A 25,794-nucleotide genomic window follows, 5' to 3' on the forward strand; every position below is an offset into this window, starting at 1 on the left:
TTCAATAATTTTAAAACTTATGTGATTGTTTCAGTCCAACGATTTCTACAAAATACATAGATACTTTATCCCTTTTGTATTATGCGGAGCATAAGGGACACTTTATGCTAAACAAATATATATAATTGCATAGTTTTCAGAAAACAATACACAAATCAAGTACGTAACATACAAACTATAATAGGTATAGTTTGAGTTTTCAATACACGGTTTTACTATATCAAGATTTTTCATTAAAAATCATTTAAACTATGACAAATATAGTTTATGGCATACATTACTACTTTTTGGATACAAGAGTACCATATTAGATAATTATTTAAGTATAATTATTTTTATTTTACAAGTCATACATCAAATTCAACTACAAAAGAACATTATGTTTCACGTATTATTACTTGTAAAGTCGTTAATCTAGTTAGGAGACACGTCCTTGGGCGCTTACAAACATAACTAAGTGGAGGACTACCCTTATGAACCAGAGTCACCTCGATGGAGAACGTGATTTTGTGTATAAATCTATATGGGACTAACAACCCCGCACCTTGTTGTTAGCTACAGTAGGACCGACAGGTCTACAGGTGACAAAGTCATAAAGGATATTGGCGTTCGATTCACGTCATATCAGTTTAGTATGGTCGTAAAACTCGCCAGTAGATAGTAATGATATATTTACGTAATAATATACTTCTCATGAACAATTGCTTTAATAACATAAGTATGGAAAATACTTATGTCTTACAGTTTCAGAACCATTAAAGCAACAACACACACTCAAGGGAAAATATAGGATTTTCTCAGATATACATCAGTACTTTAAAAACAATCAGAATAACATTCTATACATTATTTACATTACAAGTGATAGCCAAGGATTCCATACAAGAGTTTTTGTACAAATCAAATAGAACATACTATACATACTGGTAGTAACCAGGGTTTTCAAATAGAACACAGTAACATATATATGTTAGAAAATATTGGATTTTCTTGGAAAGTAAACAAACATTTTATACAAATTCAATGACAGGTTTTCATTACAAAAACATGCTTATGAACTCACCAGCTTTATGCTGATACTCTTTTCAAAACCGCTTGTATTCTCAGAAAATCAATAGACAGGTATTTCCCGTAGCTTTTGACAAGACGGAGCATTCAGAGTCTCGTCTTTATATTTTTGTTGCTTTTGATGTATACAAACAATGAATAAAAAGGATGCAAATATTCTTATCTTAATTTAATGGTTGTGTTTACTTTGATTACTATGATGCAATTGTTGTTATACTACACATGACATCCTCCACCCCCGAACGTTTTCGCCATTTCTGGTTTGGGGGTGTGACATCGTAACACACTATATAAGAGATCCTCTAGCACATGAAATCGGAACTAGTGAGTCTTTAGAAGAGCATATCCGATTTTGTGAGCAAGAAATATTCTCTCAAGTCCTCCAAATTTTTGGTGGTGATTTGTGGTTCCATTTGAGGCATTCACATTATTGGTGCTATGCTCTTAAAGCTTCAAAGTTTGCAACTACACTAAAAGGTATGTCATATAACTAGAATTTTGTAGTATAAATACTCCATTGTATGCTAGTTAGGATGATGCTTTGGAATTTTGAAAGTTTGCATGTATATTAGAGAAAACATAGATCCAAAGCATCTAGGGTTGCATGTACACCATAGGAGTGTTAGAATGCTCAAAACCCATCATTTATCACGAGTGATTGTGAGATGATAATATCATATAGTCTTTAAACTGAGATATATGAGTTGGTTATACATTGATAATGGGTAAACACATCCGTAAATTGATGTTATAAAACATATTATTGTGTACGATTTAATGAGTAAATAGTACAAGAATATAAGTCAAAGTTTATATGTTCCTTTTATCCTAAGAGGTTAAAAGCGATATGGTGGACCCCTCGATGATTTTGTGTTGACTTATGTGCCGGGCCCGATCATGACTGAATTGATGTGTCTAATTAAGTTCATTGTCAAACAAATCATAAATTGGGAAACAAACTGTTGGACATTGAGAATGATTATGTTCCATGCTTTTTTCCACACGATATCTTGAGAATGGAGGATTATATGATCTCTTATCTAAATGACGCGTCATTGACTATGTTAGAGTTCGACAACGTCTTTTGAGATATATAATTGCTAAGTTAGATTCTGAAGATACATTGGCAGTTATAGTTATTAGACTTATCCAATTGGGAGACTGTTGGATTAGGTGTCTAAGCCCATAAATATAATTGGTATGTACTTGATCTGATAGTAGCATGGTCCTTTTGGGCTGCCTTCACCATATCAACTTGATAGAATGAATTATGGAGAAACAGGTTGACAAATCATTTATTAATATGTTATAGGAATAATATATTAATTGAGAAATCATATTATTTAATTAGAATTAATCCAAAATTAATTTGGAATTAATTTTGGGATTAAAGGAACTAAATACAAAAACAGGGACTGATATTGCAAATTACTGATAGTTGCAATTTGGGCTGATGGACTCCTAAAGGATAGGTTGGACGAGATCTATGGGAAGCCCATAGAGATTTCGTCCAAGGAGTATTCTAGAAAGATATTCTAGAAAGAGTTCATGGTCTGCTAAAGGCTTAAGCAGTCAGATTAGGGTTTCCACCTAAAACCCTGGCAGCCACAAGTATATAAGGACCCCATGGCTTATAGAATTCGCCCCCTATGCTTATATAGAGAACCCTAGCCGAAATCTAGTATCCTCCATCACCTCTCTCTTGTTCATCCATTGTTAAGTGGTGTTTACGACTCCATTAAAGGTGCAACAATTGAGGCACTAAGCTCTTGAAGGTCAAGATCAAGCAATCAACAAAAAGGTATTCTTCTAACTTGCTTTAGCTATAAATTTTCGTTTTCTTCTATGCTAGTTTGGGGTTTTGCTTTGAAAATTTTTTGTTGCATGTATAACTTGAGAAAAACCTAGATCCAAAGCAATTATGGTTGTATGTGCACCGTAAGAATGTTGTAATGCTTATAACTCATCAGTTTCTTAACTATTTTAGATAGTTTCTATATGATCTTTATATTTATAAGATTATATAAGTTCCTAGCTATATTATGATGTTCTAGATAACTACATGATGTCCCGGTATAATCCAAGTCACTCTTGTATGATCTAGTGTGTTCTAGATCGTTCCAAAATGTTCCGAGTCGTTCTAACTTTTTGTTTAGTGTCCTCTTGATTATTTTGGATCGTTCCATCTTGTTCCACAAATATCTATAATTTCTAGCGTATTCCAGGGCCATTTAGAGTATTTTTGATCTCTCCGGAGATTCCTCGAGTATTCTTTATAGTTCCAACGTTCTCTACACGATCTTGGAAACATCCATGACCATATGGACCCTTAAGGGCACATTTTCCCTGGAAATGCATTGAGATTTATCCTTGAAAATGTAACATTACCAGATACATCCATTTGCAGATTGTTGGTATATAAAAAAAATTAGATATATATACAAAACGAAATTAACTTGTAGTGGCAAATGAACTTTACAATCAAACTATTAAAACTTCGTTTCAGTTCCGCTTTTTCTTTTAACTATTATACATTTTATTGATTATAATGTTCTAATAATTTTTTTTATCTTATTATGAACATCAAAAAGCTTCAGCATGAGAGATTCTTCAAAGAGCTCTACCTAGAGAAAATGAAGAAGGTCATTTTCACAATTTACCACTTTTATTTATCATTATACTAGTTTTCTGATAGTGTAATTGAATTTGATTATACAGGAACCCGGAGAATGGGAGGATGAACTCGAGGAAATTGCTCAGGATGATGTAACCATATTTATTTGTTCATGATTTATTTATTATATTGTACGTGAATATATATATATATATATATATATACAGAGAGAGAGAGAGAGAGAGAGAGAGAGAGAGAGCGAAAGAGGTGAAATCCGTTGATACTTCATAGTTTCCCAATAACCCGGGAACTAAAGGTGGGATGTTAGAACAAAATTAAATCATTAAGGGCATGATTGTCACTTTACCAATCTCATTTAATGTTTACATTTTTTATGTTACTGGAAATATTTATATAAAATGGTCTAAAAATTACCATAATAAATCAAAATTTTGGATATTTTGTAACATCCCAAAAATCGAGACCTAATATTTTTGTTTTAATTATATTTCTTATAAAATTTGTTTGAGGAAAACATTACTAATATCAAATTAATTCATAAACCATAGTTACATGTCTCAAAAACCATGTCATCAAATAGTAATAATGTCAGTGTACCATCCTAGAAATCTCAAATGTGGAATCATGTGTGTGTGATGCGCTGCTACCTTGCCGACTCCTTCCCGTTTGACGAAGAGTTATCTGAAACACAAACTGAAAACCGTAAGCACAAAGCTTAGTGAGTTCCCCCATAATACCACATACCATACAATCATACATACTGCCGGGTCAATTCTGGGGTGCGCGACCTCTCCATGTCAAGCCATTCTGGGGTGTTGACCTACCCGTGTCAGGCCATTCTGGGGTGCTACCCTCCGGTCTATCTCAACCGACCACGGGGAATGTTTCACCTAGACCTGGCAAAACATGACACGACACGAAAAACCGACACGAACCCGACACAAAATTAGCGGGTTAGGGTCAGAGATTTTGACACGTTTATGTAAACGGGTTGACACGACACGATAATTAAATGGGTAGGGTTAGGGTCAAGACTTTCAACTCGAAGATGACTCGAATATGACCCGTTTAATTATATATTATTTATTTTTAATTTCATATTTTTATTAATATATTATATATTATAGACTTATAGTGGGCCAAGAATTAGAAATAATATTCAAATTTTCAAAGTTACAAATTTTACTCATCTTCACCACTTATCCCCTTTGCTCCCTAACTTCAACTCTTTTCATTTTGCCTTCTATACTTACTAAAATTTTTTTTATTCCATCTCCTAACTCCAATGTTTCACTTTTTCATATTTGCATCCATAACTCCTACTTTCCAACCTTTAAAATGTTTCAAGCAGACATGACACAACATATTTACAAGGTCTAGACCTTAACCCGAAACCCGAAACGAAACCGACACGAAAATAAACGGGTTGACATGACACGACACGATAATTAAATGGGTCGGGTTAGGGTCAAGCCCTTTCAACCCCTTTAAATCCGTTTAATGTCTTGACATGACACGAACCCGACACAACACGACACTTTTAATGTCTTGAAACTTTCACCCCTACCACTATCACATAATAACATATCATAATCATGCTGTCAGACATATCCGGGGTGTCCGACCTACCCTTCGGTGCTAACGACCGAATCGGGGGACTATTCCCCTCTTACTACCATTATCGCATATAACATATCATACTGGCACATAAGACACATCAGGTAGTAGCAAACCTAGACAATTATCACGAAGACAATCATCTAAAGACAACTCCTACTGGTGGGCCGACATTGTGGCCGTTGACCCACCTCTACTAGAAGGTAACTCACCTCAATGTCGTGTAGTGTCTGCACTATCCACGATATGGAAATCAACTTTTCTCGACTCCTCAATCCTACACAACATCCTTTCTACATTACCAATTCATATTCATAACCCCTACAAGGGTCACTCAAGTCCAAGTCAAAGTCAAGGCCAAAACCTTGGTCAAAGTCAACTTTGGTCAAGGCCAACATCTGGTTGACTAAACTCGTCGAGTTGGTCCACTAACTCGCCGAGTCCCTACGTCCACAAAATGCTATAACCCCGTCCCTACTCGTCGAGTCTAGCAAGAGCTCGATCAGTTCGCCTTCAACAAAACATCGGGACCATCTTCAACTAACTCGTCAAGTTCATACTTGAACTCATCGAGTTCATCTTCATCCGTATGAAGGTCTTTAGTCTATGACTCATCGAGTTCTCCTTGAACTCGTCGAGTCTATCTTCATGCGGTTGGGAAATTGCCTTGAACTCTCTGAGTTCCTACTTGAACTCGTCGAGTCCTTTGATCTTCAAGTCTATAACAAACCCCAACATGTTGTGTTTTCCTTCAACTCAACCCAAGACCATTTTTAGAAGACGTTTGGGGGAAACTGCGACCCGACTTGCCAAGTCACCTAGGCGACTCGCTGAGTCCCTCTTTGTCCAAAACTATACAGTCGATTTTAATCGGTCTTAATGCATCCAAATCATAGATCTAACCTCCTAGGGTCCAAATTATACGTAAAGTTCCAATTGTGACGTCTATGCCTGAGGTGTTTGGCCCAAATGGCTCTAGAATGAAGTCTACAAGATGCATGGGGTGCTTATGGAAATAAAGTTGGCACCTTTATGCCATAAGAACCCCCAATGGTTCCAAATATGAAGCTATACCCTCAATGAACCACAAAATTCCGAGTATGGTACCTCTAAGGCTTAGAAAAGATAGAAATGAACCCTAACTTGAGATCTAAGAGATAGACGGTCAAGGTTTCAGCTTTATACCTCAAATGAGCTGGAAATGGGGTATAACCTCTGGATCTACTTGCTTCCACTCGAACTTCTAAGCTCCTTCTTCCTTCTCAAGCTTCACAATCACCACAAACACACAAAAATGGCTCAAGAACACTTAAACAAGGTTAGGGTTTCGATTTAGGGTTTCTATGAGTTGAAAGGGACGATGGGGGCTCGGTTGAGGCAGGATAAGTTGTTTAAATAGGGTGAAAAAGCTAAATATTAGGGTTTCATCCAGACAGCCCTACTCGTTGAGTCGGTCTCCTGACTCGTTGAGTAGGTCACTAAACCTCCCGGTCAAAATCGAGTTTGGGCCTCCAACTCGCCGAGTCCCAGAGCAAAACATGAAATTAATTGAATTTAAATATGTACCAGGAACCGGGTGTTACAAATCTCCCCCCCCCCCCCACTTATTTTAGACTTCATCCTCGAAGTCTGCTGCTGAATCAGGGAAAAGCTCAGGGCAGTGCTTCCTCATCTCGTCCTCCGACTCCCAAGTCCATTCGAAGCCCTTGCGATGCTGCCATTGCACCTTCACCAGCTCCACCCTCTTGTTCCTTAGATCCCTCGACTTCCTGTCGAGGATAGCTACTGGCCGCTTGATGTAGTTCAGGCTGTCATCCACCTGAATATCCTCTAAAGGCACTACAGTTTAATCGTCTACCAGACACTTCTGCAGCTGGGAGACGTGAAATTTACTATGAATCCGACTGAGTTCGGCTGGTAGGTCCAACCTATATGCCACCTTGCCCACCCGGGCAACAACCCTGAAGGGTCCAATGTACATGGGGCCTAACTTGCTCCGCTTCCTGAACCGAATGACACATTTCCAAGGTGAGCACCATATCCCCGAACTGTAACTCCAGGTTCGAACGACGCTTTTCAGATAGTTTCTATATGATCTTTATATTTATAAGATTCTATAAGTTCCTAGTGTCACACCCTAAAACCAAGAACGGCGGAATACGTTCTGGGGTGGAGGACATCATGTACAATATCATAACAATTGCATAATAGTAAAAACAAGCGACAATAACCATTGCATTTTATATAGTAAGTTTAATTACAAGCGTGTTCTGTATAGTAAATAGACACTAAAAGTATAACAAAATAAAAGATGGGTCTTGAGTATGCTCTATCTTCTCAAAAGCTGCACCAGTACCTGCCTATCTTGGACCTGGGGATACAAGTTATTTTGAAAACGAGTATCAGCATAAAGCTGGTGAGTTCATAAGAATTTAGTGTCGTTGTTTGTGTAAAAGTGTTTACAAACATGTAATATAAAGACTGAAATTTATGCTTACGAGTAGAAGAAATCCCTAGAAAATCCTATATTTTCCAAAAATGTATATCTGTAAGTTAAATCCTTTGAGTGTGTAAAAGTATTATCATTGAAACCTTCAGTTATAAAAATGAAGTAATAAATCTCATTTAAGTGACATAGATGAGAGAAGTTATGCCTGCTGACTGTAGTAGTGTTGCAAACTTCAATTAGTAATAGATAATTATTTACTTCGGGATATTATCTTAGACTTTAAGTCTTGGTGTGTTAATTTTGGATATGGTGTAACCCTTCATGTAACCAACTGTATGATAATAGAGAGCCCGATGACCTTCCCGGTCATACGTAGTATAGTGATGTAGTGCCACCCCTGGGCCTGGTCGGCTCGGAATGTAATTAACAATCGGGATGTAATAGCATCCGTCCTGTATAGATCTATACATGTAGTGTTGCTTTCCTTCCGGGAAGCCCTGGTCACATGGTGTAAGCACGGTAGAGTGCCTTATAGAGAGATAGGGTATTATACTCTGGATTAGTGTATTCTCTTGTGTTATAGTATAGTAGACTTTTAGTATAGTACATAGAGTGTTCTCTTATACGTGCATTAACTTGTAATAATAGCAGTTATAGTGAGTATAGTAGTAGTAGAGGTAACGAGCAGCAGTCTTAACTATACCTATTATAGTTAACTAGAGTGTATGATTTCATGCCTTTGAATAACAAAGGTATTGAATAAGATGAAGACTTTCATATCTAACACAAATATATATGATATATAACTAAGAAATCAACGACAGTCGGACGGACAACAGATACCCTAAGACCACATCAAACAAGAACAGGAAATAAGGTGAGTTATCGGTCCTAAGTCCTTCAAGTCTTACTTATATAAATATATTAGTGTAGATATATTTTAAAAGAAAAGTAGTTTAAACACAGTTTTGAAAATAGTTTAACAACATATTAACCTTAAAAATGCATTTGATAATTATTTAAAACAGTTTTATTGATAAGTAGCTAAAAGTATAGAAAATCCCTTTTTGATGGTAAGTTATGAATCACATATGATTTAATAATAAAACTTGTAGCGTTATACTTGTATCCCCCCTAAAACATGTAAAAACATTTGAAAAGGTTCATTAAGGGGTATGAACTCACCTGCAATGAGTAGATCGGGTGGAAGTGTCGGATGAGCGTTTGGTGTCAAGTAAAGACTTGTACACCCTTTATGACCCTAGTAACATATGAAGACATATGTTTACAAGTAATTAGTGATTTAAACTCTAATTAAACACATATAGACATCCTAATGTGAATAAAAGCTCTATGGTTGAGTGCTAGAAGGCTAATGGGTTGCTAGGAAGGAGTTTTAGGCCTCACTATGGAGTTTACTCCTCACAAACCCACCCTTGGTGAGTTTACGGCTGGGAGACCACCTCCCCCATGAGTTTACGACCGTAAATTCATGGGAGGAGTGTAATTGAGTGATTTCAATACTCTTGTCGAGACCACCTCCCCCATGAGTTTACGGCCGTAAATTCATGGGAGGAGTGTAATTGAGTGATTCCAAGGCAATATACAAGGCTATAGGGGTGTTTAAGGTTCCAGAAGAGTACTCCCTTGGAGTTTAAGGTCCTAGGATCACTCCTTGGGAGTTTACGGTCGTAAGCCCCATGGCTTAGGCCGTTAACTCTTGGGCACCCTCTAATCTTCGATTTTGAGGTCCTTGGCTCATTCCTAACAAGTTCTAGTGAGGGTATAAGGCTTTTTTAGGGGTTTAAAGGTTCATTTGGCATGTTTTAAGGGAGTTTACCCTTCAAATGATAATGTTTAGGTGTTCCAAGTCCGAAATTGTAGGTCCCTAAGTCATATCTAAATTCCAAATGGGGTTTGGAAGGGTTTTGGGCTTGATTTGCATGCTTAGAAGGAGTTTACGGTCTAAGCATATGCTTGGACCGTAAACCTTCTTTCAAGCCCTCAAACTTGATGATTCATGACTCAAACACTTCTAGGTTAAATCCAAAACCAGATTCTAAGCCTAAAGGGGAGAATTTGGGTATTTTTGGCATCTTTTTAGGGGTTTACGGCCTAAGGATGTTCTTAGGTCGTAAACTCCTTATTTTCGGCCTTCTTGCATGATTTTTGAGCTATAATTACATGCAATGGGTTGTAGAACAAGTTAGGGTAAGGGAACTTACGTTTTGGAGGCGGAAACTTGCAGTTTTTGGAGAAAACGACCTTGAGGAGAGAGAGTAGAGAGAGAAAGAGTGTCTAGTGTGGTAAAAAGGTCCAAAGAGTGTCCACTCACCCTTATATAGGGCTTGAGTGTTGTACCCGGTATACAACTACCCGATACTTATGTTTAACGAAGTTTAAAGTTTTACCCGGTTAAATGGTCGTAATTAAAAATAAACTTTTTCCAACTAAATGGAAAGATAATTTACGTGTTTTTATTTATTTCATTACGACGAATATAATATAAAATGAAAACGAAATTAACTTGTACTGGCAAATGAACTTTACAATCAAACTATTAAAACTTCGTTTTGGTTCCGCTTTTTCTTTTAACTATTATACATTTTATTGCTTATAATGTTCTAATAATTTTTTATTTTATTATTAAATTTATAGATTGAAACGAATATTAAAAAGCTTCAGCATGAGAGATTCTTCAAAGAGTTCTACCTAGAGAAAATGAAGAAGGTCATTTTCACAATTTACCACTTTTATTTATCATTGTACTAGTTTTCTGATAGTGTAATTGAATTTGAATTATACAGGAACCTGGAGACTGGAAGGATGAACTCGAGGAAATTGCACAGGATGATGTAACCATATTTATTTGTTCATGATTTATTTATTATATTGTACGTGAAAATATATATATATATATATATATATATATATATATATATATATATAAAGAGAGAGTGAGAGAGAGAGAGAGAGAGATAAAGAAAGAGGTGAAATCCGTTGATAATTCATAGTTTTTCAAGAACCCGGGAACTAAAGGTGGGGTGTTAGATCAAAATTAAATCATTAAGGGCATGATCGTCATTTTACCAATCTCATTTAATGTTTAATTTTTTTTTTGTTACTGGAAATATTTATATAAATTGGTCTAAAAAGTACCATAATAAATCAAAATTTTGGATTTTTTGTAACATCCCAAAAATCGAGACAAAAAATTTTTGTTTTAATTATATTGCTTATAAAATTTGTTTGAGGAAAACATTACTGATATTGTATTAATTCATAAACCATAGTTACATGTCTCAAAAACCATATCGTCAAATAGTAATAATGTCAGCGTACAATCCCAGAAATCTCAAATCAGAATCATGTGTGTGCGATGCACTGCTACCCTGCCGACTCCTTCCTCTTTGACGAGGAGGTACCTAAAACACAAACTGAAAACCGTAAGCACAAAGCTTAGTGAGTTCCCCCATAATACCACATACCATACAATCACACATACCGCCGGGCAATTCTGGGGTGCCCGACCTACCCATGTCAAGCCATTTGGGGTGCTGACCTACCCATGTTAAGCCATTCTGGGGTGTTGACCTACCCGTGTCAGGCCATTCTAGGGTTCCTGCTTACCCTCCGGACTATCTCAACTAGCCTCGAGGACTGTTTCACCCCTACCACTATCACATAATTGTTGGATTAGGTATCTAAGTTCATAACTATTTCTGAAATGTACTTGACCCGGTTAGCATGGTCCATTTGGGTTGCCTGACATTGCAACACTTGGATAGACTAAATGAGCGAAAGGACACTTAAGGATTATTAATATATTATAAGTTCTAATATATTAATAATATTATTTAATTAGTATTGATCAAAGAATTAATTTTGAATTAATTAAGTGATAAAAAAGAGACTAATTAAATATATGGGGTTGATTGTGTAAATCATGTATTTTTGTATAGTGGGCTAATGATCCATGGTTTGTATGGATTAGGCTAAAACCCATAAGGTGCTCCATGGAGGTTACAAACCCATGGATCATGGAATATGGAAAGCCATGACAATTAGGATTTACATGGTGTAACCCTACTTGTATCACAACTATATAAAGACCTCTTAACTAGCAAAATCGACACTACTACAAGCAAGTATAAGAGGGCTAGCCGAATTTTGAGTGTTAGTGAACTTCTCTCACGGTTATTCTAAGTGTTGTGGTGTTATGTGAGACATTTGAGGCATCACACTTGAGGTGCTAGGCTCACAAGGTTCTCAAGGAATCCAAACAACAAAAAGGTATGTGTTTTCTTACTAGCTTTATGTTTAAAAGTTCCCCATGCCATGCTAGTTAGGTTAAGAACCTTGGAAAAAAAATTTGCATGTATCATAGTAAAACATAGATCCAAGGTTTCTAGGGTTGCATGTACACCTTAGGAGTGTTAGAATGCTCAAAACCCTTCACTGGTATCAGAGCCTAGATTTGTTTTCTTGATACTTGATGCAAACTTGTTGGAAAAACTCAAAAATGTGCAATCTGCTGAGTGAACTCGCCGTGTCCATGGGGGGACTCGACGAGTTCATGTGTAAAATCATCCTACTCGTCGAGTAGGTTCGTGCACTCGACGAACAGGAGCCCCAGAATGCTGATTTTCGAGTTTTGCTGCTAGAAATGGACTAGAAACATTACCCTAAACTGTTTTGGTCTTATAAAACTTTTTTTAGATGGTGTAATGGTTATGCTAATCCATTTTCAATGGCTATTATCAAGTTTCAAGTTTTATATGGTTTATTTACGATTCTTGAAGTTGTTGATATGCATGTTCATGAACTTATGAGTTTAGAAGATCATAGGAATTATTTGTAACTTGCTTGTTAGTTTAATTCTTGATCATTATGTTTTTTAATGGAATCCATAATTTTCCTCAATTTATGGATTACCAAAAGTCACTCTTTTAAAGTCAATTAAAGAAACACATAGGTTACATAAAATGAAAAATCTATCATTTTAATAAACCTTTAACTCATAAGTTATGAAAGATGAAAAGTTTTGAAAGTTACAAAACTTGCCCTAAGGTTTTGGAACATGTAAAGTCTCACACACTTTGGTAAAACTTTAGTTCCAACCCTTAGAATTTAAATGTTAAAATTCAACCCTTATACTTTATAATATTATAAGTTTAATAATATTTATATCACTACAAGAAAAATACCCTTTAATGACGTGCAAACAATGACACTCGCTGATTTACGATACGCATTTCTATGTAACCTTAAAAATAATGTCAGCCTTCCAAAATTTGAAGGATAGAGGACACGCATTTTTGCGTGCCTTCAAATTAATGTCCAACAAAAAAAAAATACAAACATGGAGGGCACTTGTTTTTAAATGTGTGTCCTCTAGAAATGTCGCTTTATATATATATTTTTTTATCAAACGCGCGTTTTTAAAGGCGGAAAATGAAATCCTCTGCGATTCTAAAATTTTGAAGTGCCCACTTCTTCACTTTTTCCTCTAGATCTCCCTTTTTCTTCTAGAGCTCCCTTCTCTCTACAAACCCTAAGGCATCGCCACTCCTTTCTCTCTAGGACGTTCTAGGGTCCAGAAATCATCTATTGCGGCTGAACATGCGGCGGCCGGAAACTTCGACACTGCTATACGGTTGCTAAGCCACCAGCTTGGCATAAAGAACTTCACACCATTGAAATCACTATTTCTTGATCTTCACATGGGGAGGTATACTTTCTTGCGTGCTTTCTCTTCGGCTCCATTGATCTCATTTGATATTGAGCGTGGCTGGAGTGAGTCAGCAAGCCCTAACGTACGGGACCCACCTGCACTTGTGTTCAATTTCTCTCAGTTAGAAGAAAAACTCAAAGTTGGCTACAAATTAGAACTCCTGATCTCAAACCACAAGTTAAATAAAAAGTAAAAATTAGGTTAATCACCGCCTGATCTTCGTTCAATCGAGTTTGGACCTGGTTTCACCATCGCTGCAATCGATCACCCTGCTCCACCTCTCACCAGTCACCACTGTTGGCCACTGCAATCAGGTATGTCCCTCAGTTCCTCCGTTTATTTCTTTTCTTTGTTTCTTTCGTCTCTCTTGTCTACTTGAAAAGTGCAATCAACATTTAGCAATTCAGGAATTTCAAACATTTGACTTACTGTTACCATGTCTAAATTTAGGGTATCTCCTAGAAAATCTATTTAACAGAATGTAAATCTTAGAACTTTGCAATGTGCATGCCTATATCTTTATTGATTATCGGTAATTTTCATCTATTAAGTTTTTCTAGTATGTTTATTGTTTTTCATGTAAATTATGTCCTTAATTTGAATTTATTCTGTTTGGTTAACACAAGTGTTAACAGTAATTTTGCAACTCAGGTTTGAGTTTTTCTACAAATGGATTTCTGATTATTGTATTAGTCTACTTAGTTAATATATTATATATCTAACATATATTGTTTTCAGTTGGTTGTTGAAAGAATGTTGGCATCTGAAGGAATTAAGAGGGTTGAATTAGGTAGATAAGAGTTCACAAAGCGAGTTTGGGAATGGAAGGATAAGTATGGAGGAACCATTACAAATCAGATAAGGCGACTTGGTGCTTCTTGTGATTAGACCAGAGAACATTTCACAGTTGATGAACAGCTAACTTGTAAGATGATGTTCTATCACATTTTAAACCTAATAATCTCATAAACTATGTTTAAATAGTTAATTATAATTATTTGAAATAGGGTGTAGATGGTGCAACTCCAAAGGCAGGTGATGCATTGTCTGGTGAACTTTGGCAAACAAAGAAAGATAGAATACGCGAGGCTTCAGTATATGGAAAACTTCCTGGTTGGGACTTGTGCTCAATAAGTTTTACATCTGATTATGTAGCAATCTTTATTGTTTATATTTTCTTTTGATTTCTGTTGTGTTGTATTTTTTGTGGTTGGTCCTTGTCCCACCTAAAACGACTATATATCCTAGATTTTGGGAAACCACAGGGACCATTTATGAAAATTTGTCTTGTATTTATATATAATAAAAAAAATTCATATCAAAGTTCCTTAAGGTGAACCAAACATGATTATGGAATGTAATGCTTCAAATCAGTTCCTTGCTTATTCATTACCATTAGCCAAACAAACCCTTAATAAGTTAATATTACTTCATTCACATGTAAACCAAAACATGAAATATTCTCTTAGACAAACATTTGCTTCATATTGATATAGTTAGTTGAGTCTATGTGGTACAAGCCATTACATTCACATGTTTGTTACAAAAGTAAGTTGGTTTATCTTATGAACTAATAACTGTAAGGTAAAGATAAACTAATAACGCAAAGCTAAGAAGACTAAGAACACTAAGCTGAATTTACAAAGTTAAAGTTCAGCAAACACCAAGAAGCTGGACTACCTATGTGGCTACGTCCTTATGAAGTTCTTGTCACGTCATCTTACAAAGCTCTGATTGTAACAATTCCAAACACAACACAATGTTTTATTTTATTTTTGGTTTGAAATATAATAATCTCTAAAATTTACTCCACTTGGGTTTATTGTAGGCATCAATTCACTCTATCAAAAGTAGATTCCCCAATATCACGAGCTTGCATGACTTTTTTGTAGCCAAATATCAAGAAAATTCGTCAAGTTATAAGGTTGCACAGGTATTTAAATGATCTTAAAAGAGTGAAGTTTATCGACTATGAGTTCAATAGCCGATGAATTTCCTTATAATAACTTTCTTTGCTATTCAATTTCTGTAGTGGAACCAGTCTAAATATCTTTTAAAAGATTCAAGTTTATTCTAGTGGGCTTATTGGTCCTATCTACAAGTTGAATGACCGCGAAGAAAAATATTTTACTGCTGTTGAAGTGATTGTTGGGAAAAGGTTTGTTTGTACAAAGTCCTTGGATGCTTTTTTTTTAAGAATTTTGAATTTGGTTTCCTTCCTTTGAACTTTCTTCTGCAGTTTATTCTAATATAAATAAAAGTTTAAAATTTATTCAGGTTTCTTGAAGCTGCACCTCCAGCAACCCCTGGTTGTTTATCAAAATATTAACTAATTAAAAACATTATGATGAATCATGAGATCCAGAATTAAGGTAAGATGAATTTACTATACACTAGTATTCTATTAAAATGATAATCTTTGTTTTACCTAAAGCATATAAGTAACAAAGTACATTGTGAATGTTTTCTTGCTACATACATACCAATAATAAAAGGTTGCTTATGTACATTTTTTGTCACTGAAGTTGTTGCCTACCCTTCCTGTAACTGTGAACTTCTTGCCTGCATCCCATTCATGTGAAATCCAGAAAAGTGTGCCCTTGATGAAGCCTTTATTAAATACTCCACTGGTTTAGACCCCATTTTTGCAATTACAAACCTGCAACATTAAGTTGAGCAATCAAAATCTCTAGGTTATAAAGTATTATAATAATATCAAATTAGGAATGTTTCAAAAGAATCATATACGACCTACACACACTTGGAAATGGAAATTTGATATCTTTTTTTTCTTTTGCAGATCATAATATTTCTGGGCGTTTTAATCATCAATTAAGAATATATATTGGATCTGTATCAATCAATGCAGTCCATCTTTTTGGTACAAGAAAAATAAACAAAGGACATGTTCAAAGCCAACCACCTGATACTCACTCTTATGTGTTTTTTTAACCAAACGCCTCCTATCAACATCAAAATCAGGTAATACTATCATTTTATCCAATTCCTCAGCTTTTGCCATTCGCCATTCCGAAAGCTCCATAGAAGCAAGTTCCTCTGGTGTCATTGAACACAATCTTTCAGGCGAGATTTTACCGAATAGAACTTTCTCTCTAAGCTTAGGGTTACTTCGGTCTTTTAAATTGAACATCAAAGACCTACCCTTTGCTTTATACTTCTCATTCACACCTCCAAACAGCTTAAACAGTTCACCTTCAATCTTCAAACCCAATTCTTGAGGATAATCAATCACCTCTTCAACACCATTACCATTTCCATTTTCAACACCTTGACCCTGTTGACGTATTGGCACTAAATTTGACTTTTCATCTACTTCCATATCCCATGCCCATGACAACCCATTTCCCTGCAGAAGTTCATCTTTCACGTAAAAGTGTCCCCAAATGAGCCATCAGTGTCAGGCATTACATAGTTATACTGAGGCTTTTGTCCCTCACTTGTCTCCTTGATGTCCACGTCAGTAGTAGGTGTAGACTGAGGGCCCACATTCTTATCTTCATTTGAAAGTTCCTCTTTGTTCTGAATGCCAACAGACAAAGCAGCAGCTAAATTTTCCCTTATTTTTGCACATACATATGACTCACTTTGAACTTGCGTTTGTTTCTTGTTCACAGAGAGTGGTGACACACGAGGTGAACTTGAATTTACATGAGCATCTATTTGAACTACACGTTTGTTTGGAATTGATGAATGAAGAGGTAAGGGATTATTGGAGAAGGATTCTGTTGTAGCTTTTCTCTTTGAAGGTAATAATGGCTTCTGTTGGCCTACACTAAGTGATGAGTCTTGATTGGAAACAGGTTCCATTTGAAGAGGTGTTGATAATGGCTATGATGCAATGCTGCTCATGTCTACCGGACTTGATGATAAAAGCTATCCACCATACCCCATTAACTTCCAGGATTATAGTCTACAGTAAAAAAAAAAAGAATTCAGGTATATGAGAAACTTCACTCAGGTAATGTTTATCATATAATATAAAACTCAAAATAGCGCAAATACAAGATGACTAGACAACTTAAACCCCACATATATTTAGCACCTAGACTATATACACTAGACACAAATAATTGTATTTTTTTTTAATTTGAGATTTATATTTACATTTCAAAATGTTTTTGTGACTTGTGTATATGTGTTGGACATGATGGCAGAGGTACTATTGTTACTTATGTTGGAGGTAATCCTTTACTAATTTTCTTTCTATCTCCAAATTTTAACCAACTATCAATTTACACTGTTATTGTAAAGTTTAATAGATATCACCAAATCATAACATTTTCTTTAAATTATAGGTCCACCTATCACCAATTTTTAACCACTTTCTTTCTATCTCCAATTTTTAACCAACTATCAGTTTACATTGTTTGGCAAGTCTATAAAAACCTTTTTCCATGTGTTTCATTTTATGGAGTTTGTTTCTAATACAGGTACCTGAAGGATATGGAATTGGGTGTTTTGAGTGACATGGCTGACATTCATAAAAAACTTGCTGGAAGCATGGAAGTTACTAAAGAAACAGGTAATCATCTTATACTTTCATTTATTTGTTTTTGTAAATAAAGAATCATAGGTAATGCATATTGTAGCTGCTACAGAAATCAACTCGAGACTTATTCCAAAACTTAAACAGTTACATACTTCCCTACAAGCAAAGGCGATTATTTTCACAGCCTGATCGTGTGATGGAGTTCTGGAACAATAATGATCTCCAATTACTTGTACGTGCACATGCATATGTAATGGATGGTTTTTAGCGTTTTGCACAAGGACACCTGATTACCCTTTTTTCAGACACTAATTATTGTGGTAATTAACTCTTCCGTCTGTTTGTCCTTGAGATCCTCTTTATAGCCAACTTAAAAGCGCCAATTAAATTATTAGTATTTTGATTTTTTTAATTTTAAATTTCCATGTAGGGATCGTAAATAATGCAGGTGTGATATTAATGTTGGATAAAGATCTTGTGGTGGTCCCAAAACTCATTCATCCACTGTTTTTCTAGTATGTGAATTATGATAACTAAATTTGTGGTGGTCCTAGAAAAGGGATGTACTCTCATCTCTGTGAGTTGCTTCTTCATATTATTTTTATTAAATTTAAAATTAGTTATCATAATTCACATACTAATTTTAATTTTTAATTTATTTTTTGGATTTTTATCGTGAGCAGATCTTAGAGTTTTGAATGAGTACCCTGAGATTCAATCGTTTTCAGCATTCAACTCTATCTATAATCACACAGCCTTATTTGGAATCCATCAAAGTTGTTGATATAGCCGTGAAAGAACTCATTGCAGTTGCCACCAATAGAGAAGGTAAGCTATAATATGCCAAAGTTGAATTACTATTTAAGAAATAGCAACCTACTTTTAGTGATTTGTTTATTATATCAAACTTTCATCTCTTCCTACTAGTACAACATTGAAAACAAAAACAAAATCACATTTTCACTATTCCTCTAGGCATAATTATAATATAAAACTATAAAAAATTTCACTTTTTGATATATATTTTTTGTTTTGTTTTGCAGAGGATACTAAAGAGCAAATCGTGCAGAGGATATTTTTTGTTTTGTTTTGCAGAGGATACCCCTCACATTTTCCCAAATTACCCCTTCCTCTAAAATGTTTTTTTGTTTCTATGTATTTTGTGCATTAGGTAAAGTTGATGGAAGAAAGGAATATGAAGCCACTTGATTCAAATCTTGCAGCATTATCATCAAGATGCAGTAAAGACTTGGAGTTGAATTTGGCTAAGTCATTCTTGAGTGAGATGGGCCAATATACAACTGCTTATCCATATAATCAACTGCTTGGAGCATTAGTCTTAAAGAATTATGAAAGGCAAGATGCAACTTTACTTAGTTGAAATTTGATGTATAGAGTAGATTAGATGCAAATTTAGATATTGTAAGAAATAGAATTGTATGACATTAAATTTTATGCAATGGATTGTATTTTTTGTATATGATATTTTATTTCTATTATGAGACATTAAATGCAAATTTAATTAAAAAATTAATAGATATATAAATATTTTTTTAGAACATTTAAAATTATGATACGCAAAAATGTGTGTCATATTCATTTATGACATGACCTTTCTTGACAGGGGCTTCCTTAATACGCATTGTGTGTCAAAAACATGCGCGTCGTAAGGTTACGACATGCAAATGCGTGTTGTCTTCCTTTATAACAGGGCCTTCCTTGATACACATTGTGTGTCATAACCGAGCGTCGTAAATGCAGGTCATAAATGCGCGTCGTCTATAGACGACGTACAACAGCGTGTCGTCTCTTTTTATGACAAGGCCTTTCTTGACGTGCATTTGCGTGTCGTCTGAGTGTTTTACGACGCGCAATGAGCGTCGTAAAAGGCTGTTTTTCTAGTAATGTATATGTATAAGAACAAATCGTTTTACCGTTAGTAGGCCTCATTCACGTAGTCAGACTATAAGGGAGGTATAAGGTTGTTGCCTATAAAACGGCAACTTAATGGGTGTCCACTCTCACCCACCGCTTCCTTGACCGATGGAGGGTCGTTAGCCGAACGGGTAGGACAAGGACTTTAAATACTCATTAAAAGTATGATGATTATAAAGTAACTAAATGTTTTTATAAATTCCCAATCTTAGTTACTTTAGGAAAATGTGAATAAGGTTCTAACCCATGAAATTACACTTTGCACTTTGCTTAAGTCGTTAATGGAGCGTGTGTGGTTAATCGGCACACTAACCTGGACTTAACAAGGTAGGAAAAGGGTGGCTTATGGTTTATCATAGGTCGGTGGAGCGCATGTGGTTAACCGGCACATCGATTGAGTGATAAACATTAAGAGTACCAAGTAATTTGTTTGGTTACTTCACACCTTGTTTTGTGATCCTCGACATTCCAGTCACAAAACCTGAAGTGCACACTCAAGATTGAAACATGCCATTGAAAAGTTCAATGAATCTCAAAGAATCTAGGAGTTTCAAAACCAATTAAAACCTTATAATTTATTTCGTTTTTCATGGTGAAAATTGGTGAATCATCATTCACCTACCTTCAAATATTTTATAGCTTGGATTATGGCATCCCTCTTCTAAGTTATAAAATATTTTGTTGGGTCCAAGCCTTAATATTACATTTCACTGTCTTATTAAGGACTATCTTTATATCTAATCTAAACTTGTCTTTCTTCTTTTAAGATGTCTTCCAACAATGCTGCTTCTGGGTCAAACCCTACCGGCTCCTTCTCTCTCATGAACCTTTGTGGGAGAGTGATCTTCGATGGATCCAACTTTATGGATTGGATCAAGAATATCAGGATGGTCACTCGGTATGAGGACAAGGAATATGTCCTCGACAAGTAGCTTAAGGAACTTGAGTCGTCTACTACTCTTAAGGAGATCGCTGAATACGAGGCACATGAGAGAGATGCTACCAAAGTGGCATGTATCATGTTAGCCACAACGACAGCCGAGCTCCAAAAGTCCTATGAGGACTACTACCCTTTTGAGATGCACCAGGACTTGATGGACCGCTACCATCAAAGTGCTCGTCAAGAGCGGTATGAAATCATCTCCTCCATGATAACAATCCGGATGAAGGATTGTGAACCCATCACAAGCCACATGTAGAAAATGAAAAGGTATGTGAATCGTTTGCTGAAACTGAATGTGAACTTTCCCGAGGAGTTGGCAATTAACATCATTTTGCACTCCTTACCTTCGTGTTATGATCGATTCCGAATGACATACCACATGAACAAGGATGAAGTTACACTCAGCAAACTTCAAGGACTCTTGAAGACCGCAAAAACTGGTCTTAAGAGTAAATCGGTTGTTACCACTCCTACTCCTACCACGGCCCCTGTCTTGGCAATCGGGCAAGGCAAAGGAAAGAAGAGGAAGAGCCCTTCGAAGGGTACCAAGGGAAAGTCCCTTTATGGCTCCTCTTCAAGTGGAACCAAGAAAGGTTTCGTCACTCCTTCTGCCAACCCTAAAGAGGCTGAATGCTTCTATTGCCATGAAAAGTCGCACTGGAAGCGAAACTGCCCGAAGTACCTGCAAGATGTTAAGGATGGGAAAGTAAAACCCAACCATGCAGGTGTATACACTATATTGTCTAATAAATAACCTCATTCTAATTTTTGGGTCCTTGATAGAGATTATGGTATTCACATAGGTACTAATTTGTAGGGACTAAGAAGAAGTGAGAATATGGAGCATGGGAAGATAAACTTGATCATGGGGAATAGGAAAGCTTCACCTGTCACCAAGATTGGAGTTTATTCTTTGTTGCTAAGTAGTGGGTTAGTGTTAGATTAGAATAAGTGTTGTTACTCGTCTGAAATGGCGATAAATATTATTTCGTTGCATGGTTTGTACAAACAAGGTTTTACCTTTTAGTGAAAGTGTAGTTGCCTTAGCAGAGGAACCAAGGGATCACGGGAGATCCAGACACATCGACAGAAAATACAATTTCATCAGACATTGAATAGAAGAAGGACTCCTCATGGAAAAGAGGGTATCATCAGATGAGAACACGACAGATCCCTTCACGAAGGGATTGGGTAGGGTTAAGCATCTCCAGCATGCGAGGCGCATAAGGCTGAAGGATGATATTAGTTTTAGTAGTAGTAGAAAAAGCATATGAGTCAAAGTTTATATATTCCTTATTGGATTAGAAGCGATATATGGGCCCCTCGATGATTTTGTGTTGACCCATGTATTGGGCCCGGTCAGAAGTAAGTTTATGTGTTCAATTAAGTTCGATGTCAAACAAATCGGAAATCGGGAAACCAACAGCTGGACAATAAGTAAGACATTGTTCCATGTATTTATCCGACTGATATCTAGAACAGAGGATTATATGATCACGTATCTTAAATGGCGTATCATCATCATCTCAGTTCCGCGAGACCTTGAAGGAGCTACGATTGCTGATCGGTTCCTGAATTCATTCTTGCAATTATAGTTATTAGACTTATCCAAGTGGGAGACTGTTGGATTAGGTGTCTAAGTTCATAACTATTTCTCGAATGTACTTGACCCGCTTAGCATGGTCCATTTGGGTTGCATGGCATTGCAACATTTGGATAGACTAAATAAGAGAAAGGACACTTAAGGATTATTAATATATTATAAGTTCTAATATATTAATAATATTATTTAATTAGTATTGATCAAAGAATTAATTTGGAATTAATTAAGTTGTCAAAAAGAGACTAATTAAACATATGAGGTTGATTGTGTAAATCATCTATTCTTGTATAGTGGGCTAATGATCCATGGTTTGTATAGATTGGGCTAAAACCCATAAGGTGCTCCATGGATAGTCCATGGAGGTTACAAACCCATAGATCATGGAATATGGAAAGCCATGACAATTAGGGTTTACATGGTGTAAACCTACTTGTGTCACAACTATATAAAGACCCCTTGACTAGGAAAAATCGGCACTACAAGCAAGAATAAGAGGGCTAGCTGAATTTTGAGTGTTAGTGAGGTTCTCTCAAGGTTATTCCAAGTGTTGTGGTGTTGTGTGAGACATTTGAGGCATCACACTTGAGGTGCTAGGCTCACAAGGATCTCAAGGAATCCAAACAACAAAAACGTATGTGTTTTCTTACTAGCTTTATGTTTAAAAGTTCCCCATGTCATGCTAGTTAGGTTAAGAACCTTGGAAAAACAAATTTGCATGTATCATAGTAAAACATAGATCCAAGGTTTCTAGGGTTGCATGTACACCTTAGGAGTGTTAGAATGCTCAAAACCCTTGAGTGGTATCAGAGCCTAGGCTTGTTTTCTTGATACTTGATTCAAATTTGTTCGAAAAACTCAAAAATGTGCAATCTGCTAAGTGAACTCGCCGAGTCCATGGGGGGACTCGACGAGTTCATGTGTAAAATCATCCTACTCGTCGAGTAGGTTCATGCACTCGACGAGTAGGAGCCCCAGAATGCAGATTTTCGAGTTTTGCTGCTGGAAATGGACTAGAAACATTACCCTAAACTGTTTTGGTCTTATAAAACTTGTTTTCGAGTTTTCCAGAAGAAGTTTGGGGGAAACTACGACCCGAATTGCCAAGTTACCTAGGCGACTCGCCGAGTCCCTCTTTGTCCAAAACTATACAGTTGATTTTAATTGGTCTTAATGCATCCAAATCATAGATCTGACCTCCTAGGGTCCAAATTATACGTAAAGTTCCAATCTTGACGTCTATGCATGAGGTGTTTGGCCCAAATGGCTCTAGAATAAAGTCTACAAGATGCATGGGGTGCTTATGGCAATAAAGTTGGCACCTTTATGCCATAAGAACCCCCAATGGTTCCAGATCTGAAGCTATACCCTCAATGAACCACAAAATTCCAAGTATGGCACCTCTAAGGCTTAGAAAAGGTAGAAATGAACCCTAACTTGAGATCTAAGATATAGACGGTCAAGGTTTCAGCTTTATACCTCTAATGAGATGGAAATGGGGCACAACCTCTGGATCTACTAGCTTCCACTCGAACTTCTAAGCTCCTTCTTCCTTCTCAAGCTTCACAATCACCACAGACACACAAAAATGGCTCAAGAACACTTAAACAAGGTTAGGGTTTCGATTTAGGGTTTCTCTGAGTTGAAAGGGACGATGGGGGCTTGGTTGAGGCAGGATAAGTTGTTTAAATAGGGTGAAAAACCTAAATATTAGGGTTTCATCCAGATTCCACACAGCCCTACTCGTCGAGTCGGTCTCCTGACTCGTTGAGTAGGTCACTAAACCTCCCGGTCAAAATCGAGTTTGGGCCTCCAACTCGCCGAGTCCCAGAGCGAAACATGAAATTAATTGAATTTAAATACGTACCAGGAACCGGGTGTTACAAATGTCCCCCCACTAATTTTAGACTTCGTCCTCAAAGTTTGCTGCTGAATCCGGGAAAAGCTTCGGGTAGTGCTTCCTCATCTCGTCCTCCGACTCCCAAGTACATTCCAAGCCCTTGCGATGCTGCCATTGCACCTTCACCAGCTCCACCCTCTTGTTCCTCAGATCCCTCGACTTCCTGTCGAGGATAGCTACTGGTCGCTCGATGTAGTTCAGACTTTCATCCACTTGAATATCCTCTAAAGGCACCATAGCTGAATTGTCTACCAGACACTTCTGCAGCTGGGAGATGTGAAAAGTACTGTGAATCTGACTGAGTTCGGCTGGTAGGTCCAACCTATATGCCACCTTGCCCACCCGGGCTACAACCCTGAAGGGTCCAATGTACATGGGGCCCAACTTGCTCCGCTTCCTAAACCGAATGACACATATCCAAGGTGACACGTTCAGGAGTACCATATCCCTGACCTGGAACTCCAGGTTCGAACGACTCTTTTCAGCATAACTCTTATGCCGACTCTGAACCAAGGTTGTGGAACTGGTAACTCGGTACCTGTTCGGACGACTACCGAGTAGCGAGTACTCAGGAGTACTCGGGAGTACTTGGATTTGGTAATTCATGTAGAAATATTTTAAGAAAAAATCTATATGTCAAAATCATAAGATAAATCATAACTTGGTTGCAATATATAACAAAATTATATAAAGTCGAAAAAAAAATGAAAATCACATAATGGCTTAACTTCGTGCATAATTATTGAAAATTTAAGATTTATATGTAGTAATAATCATATGTGTGTGTTAAATAATAAATCATTAAGTATATTATACATATTAATCACCGAGTTGACCGAGTTTTACAACGCTACTCAATTCAGTAAAGGGTCGTTCAGAGAGTACTCGGGATTCCGTAACTCGCCTCGATAAGGGGCTGAGTAGCCAGTACTTGGAGAAGTAATCGGCCAACTCGGGGAGTTTTACAACATTTCTCTGAGCAGTCCGAAGCCCGCTCCGAACCTACTGGATCCTCTCTGTAGTCTTGAGTACCACTTTGGTACTCCCCATAACCCTCCCGTACAACATCTCGAAGGGAGGACGGTTGATACTCGTATGATAGCTTTTATTGTAGGAAAATTCTGCCAATGGAAGATAAGTATCCTAACTACCCCCGAAGTCTAAAACGCATGCCCGCAACATATCCTCCAAAGTCTGGATGGTCTGCTCGCTCTGACCATCCGTCTGCAGGTGAAAAGCGGCGCTAAAGTGCAAACGAGTACCCAGTTCGTCGTGAAACTTCTTCCAGAATCTGGAAGTGAACAACACATCTCTACCAGAAAGCACCAAGACTGGCACCCCGTGCCGAAACACTATCTCTCTGATGTAGATGTCGACCATCCTTTAGGCCGAAATCCTCTCCT

The 25,794-nt window shown here is 36.8% G+C and overlaps 1 protein-coding gene across 1 annotated transcript; it reads right to left on the reverse strand.

The window, feature by feature from the left end:
- Nucleotides 1–16,035: 16,035 nt before the first annotated feature.
- LOC111906536 (uncharacterized) lies at nt 16,036–17,331 on the reverse strand. The gene is made up of 3 exons (XM_023902287.1): nt 16,933–17,331; nt 16,389–16,870; nt 16,036–16,162 (listed from the first exon to the last, which is right to left on the reverse strand). The coding sequence occupies exons 1-3, from the start codon at nt 17,329–17,331 to the stop codon at nt 16,036–16,038; spliced, it is 1,008 nt and encodes a 335-aa protein (XP_023758055.1).
- Between the last annotated feature and the right edge of the window lie 8,463 nt (nt 17,332–25,794).

The sequence above is a fragment of the Lactuca sativa genome, chromosome 1 (genome assembly GCF_002870075.4).
Source record: "Lactuca sativa cultivar Salinas chromosome 1, Lsat_Salinas_v11, whole genome shotgun sequence".
Classification (NCBI taxonomy): domain Eukaryota; kingdom Viridiplantae; phylum Streptophyta; class Magnoliopsida; order Asterales; family Asteraceae; genus Lactuca; species Lactuca sativa.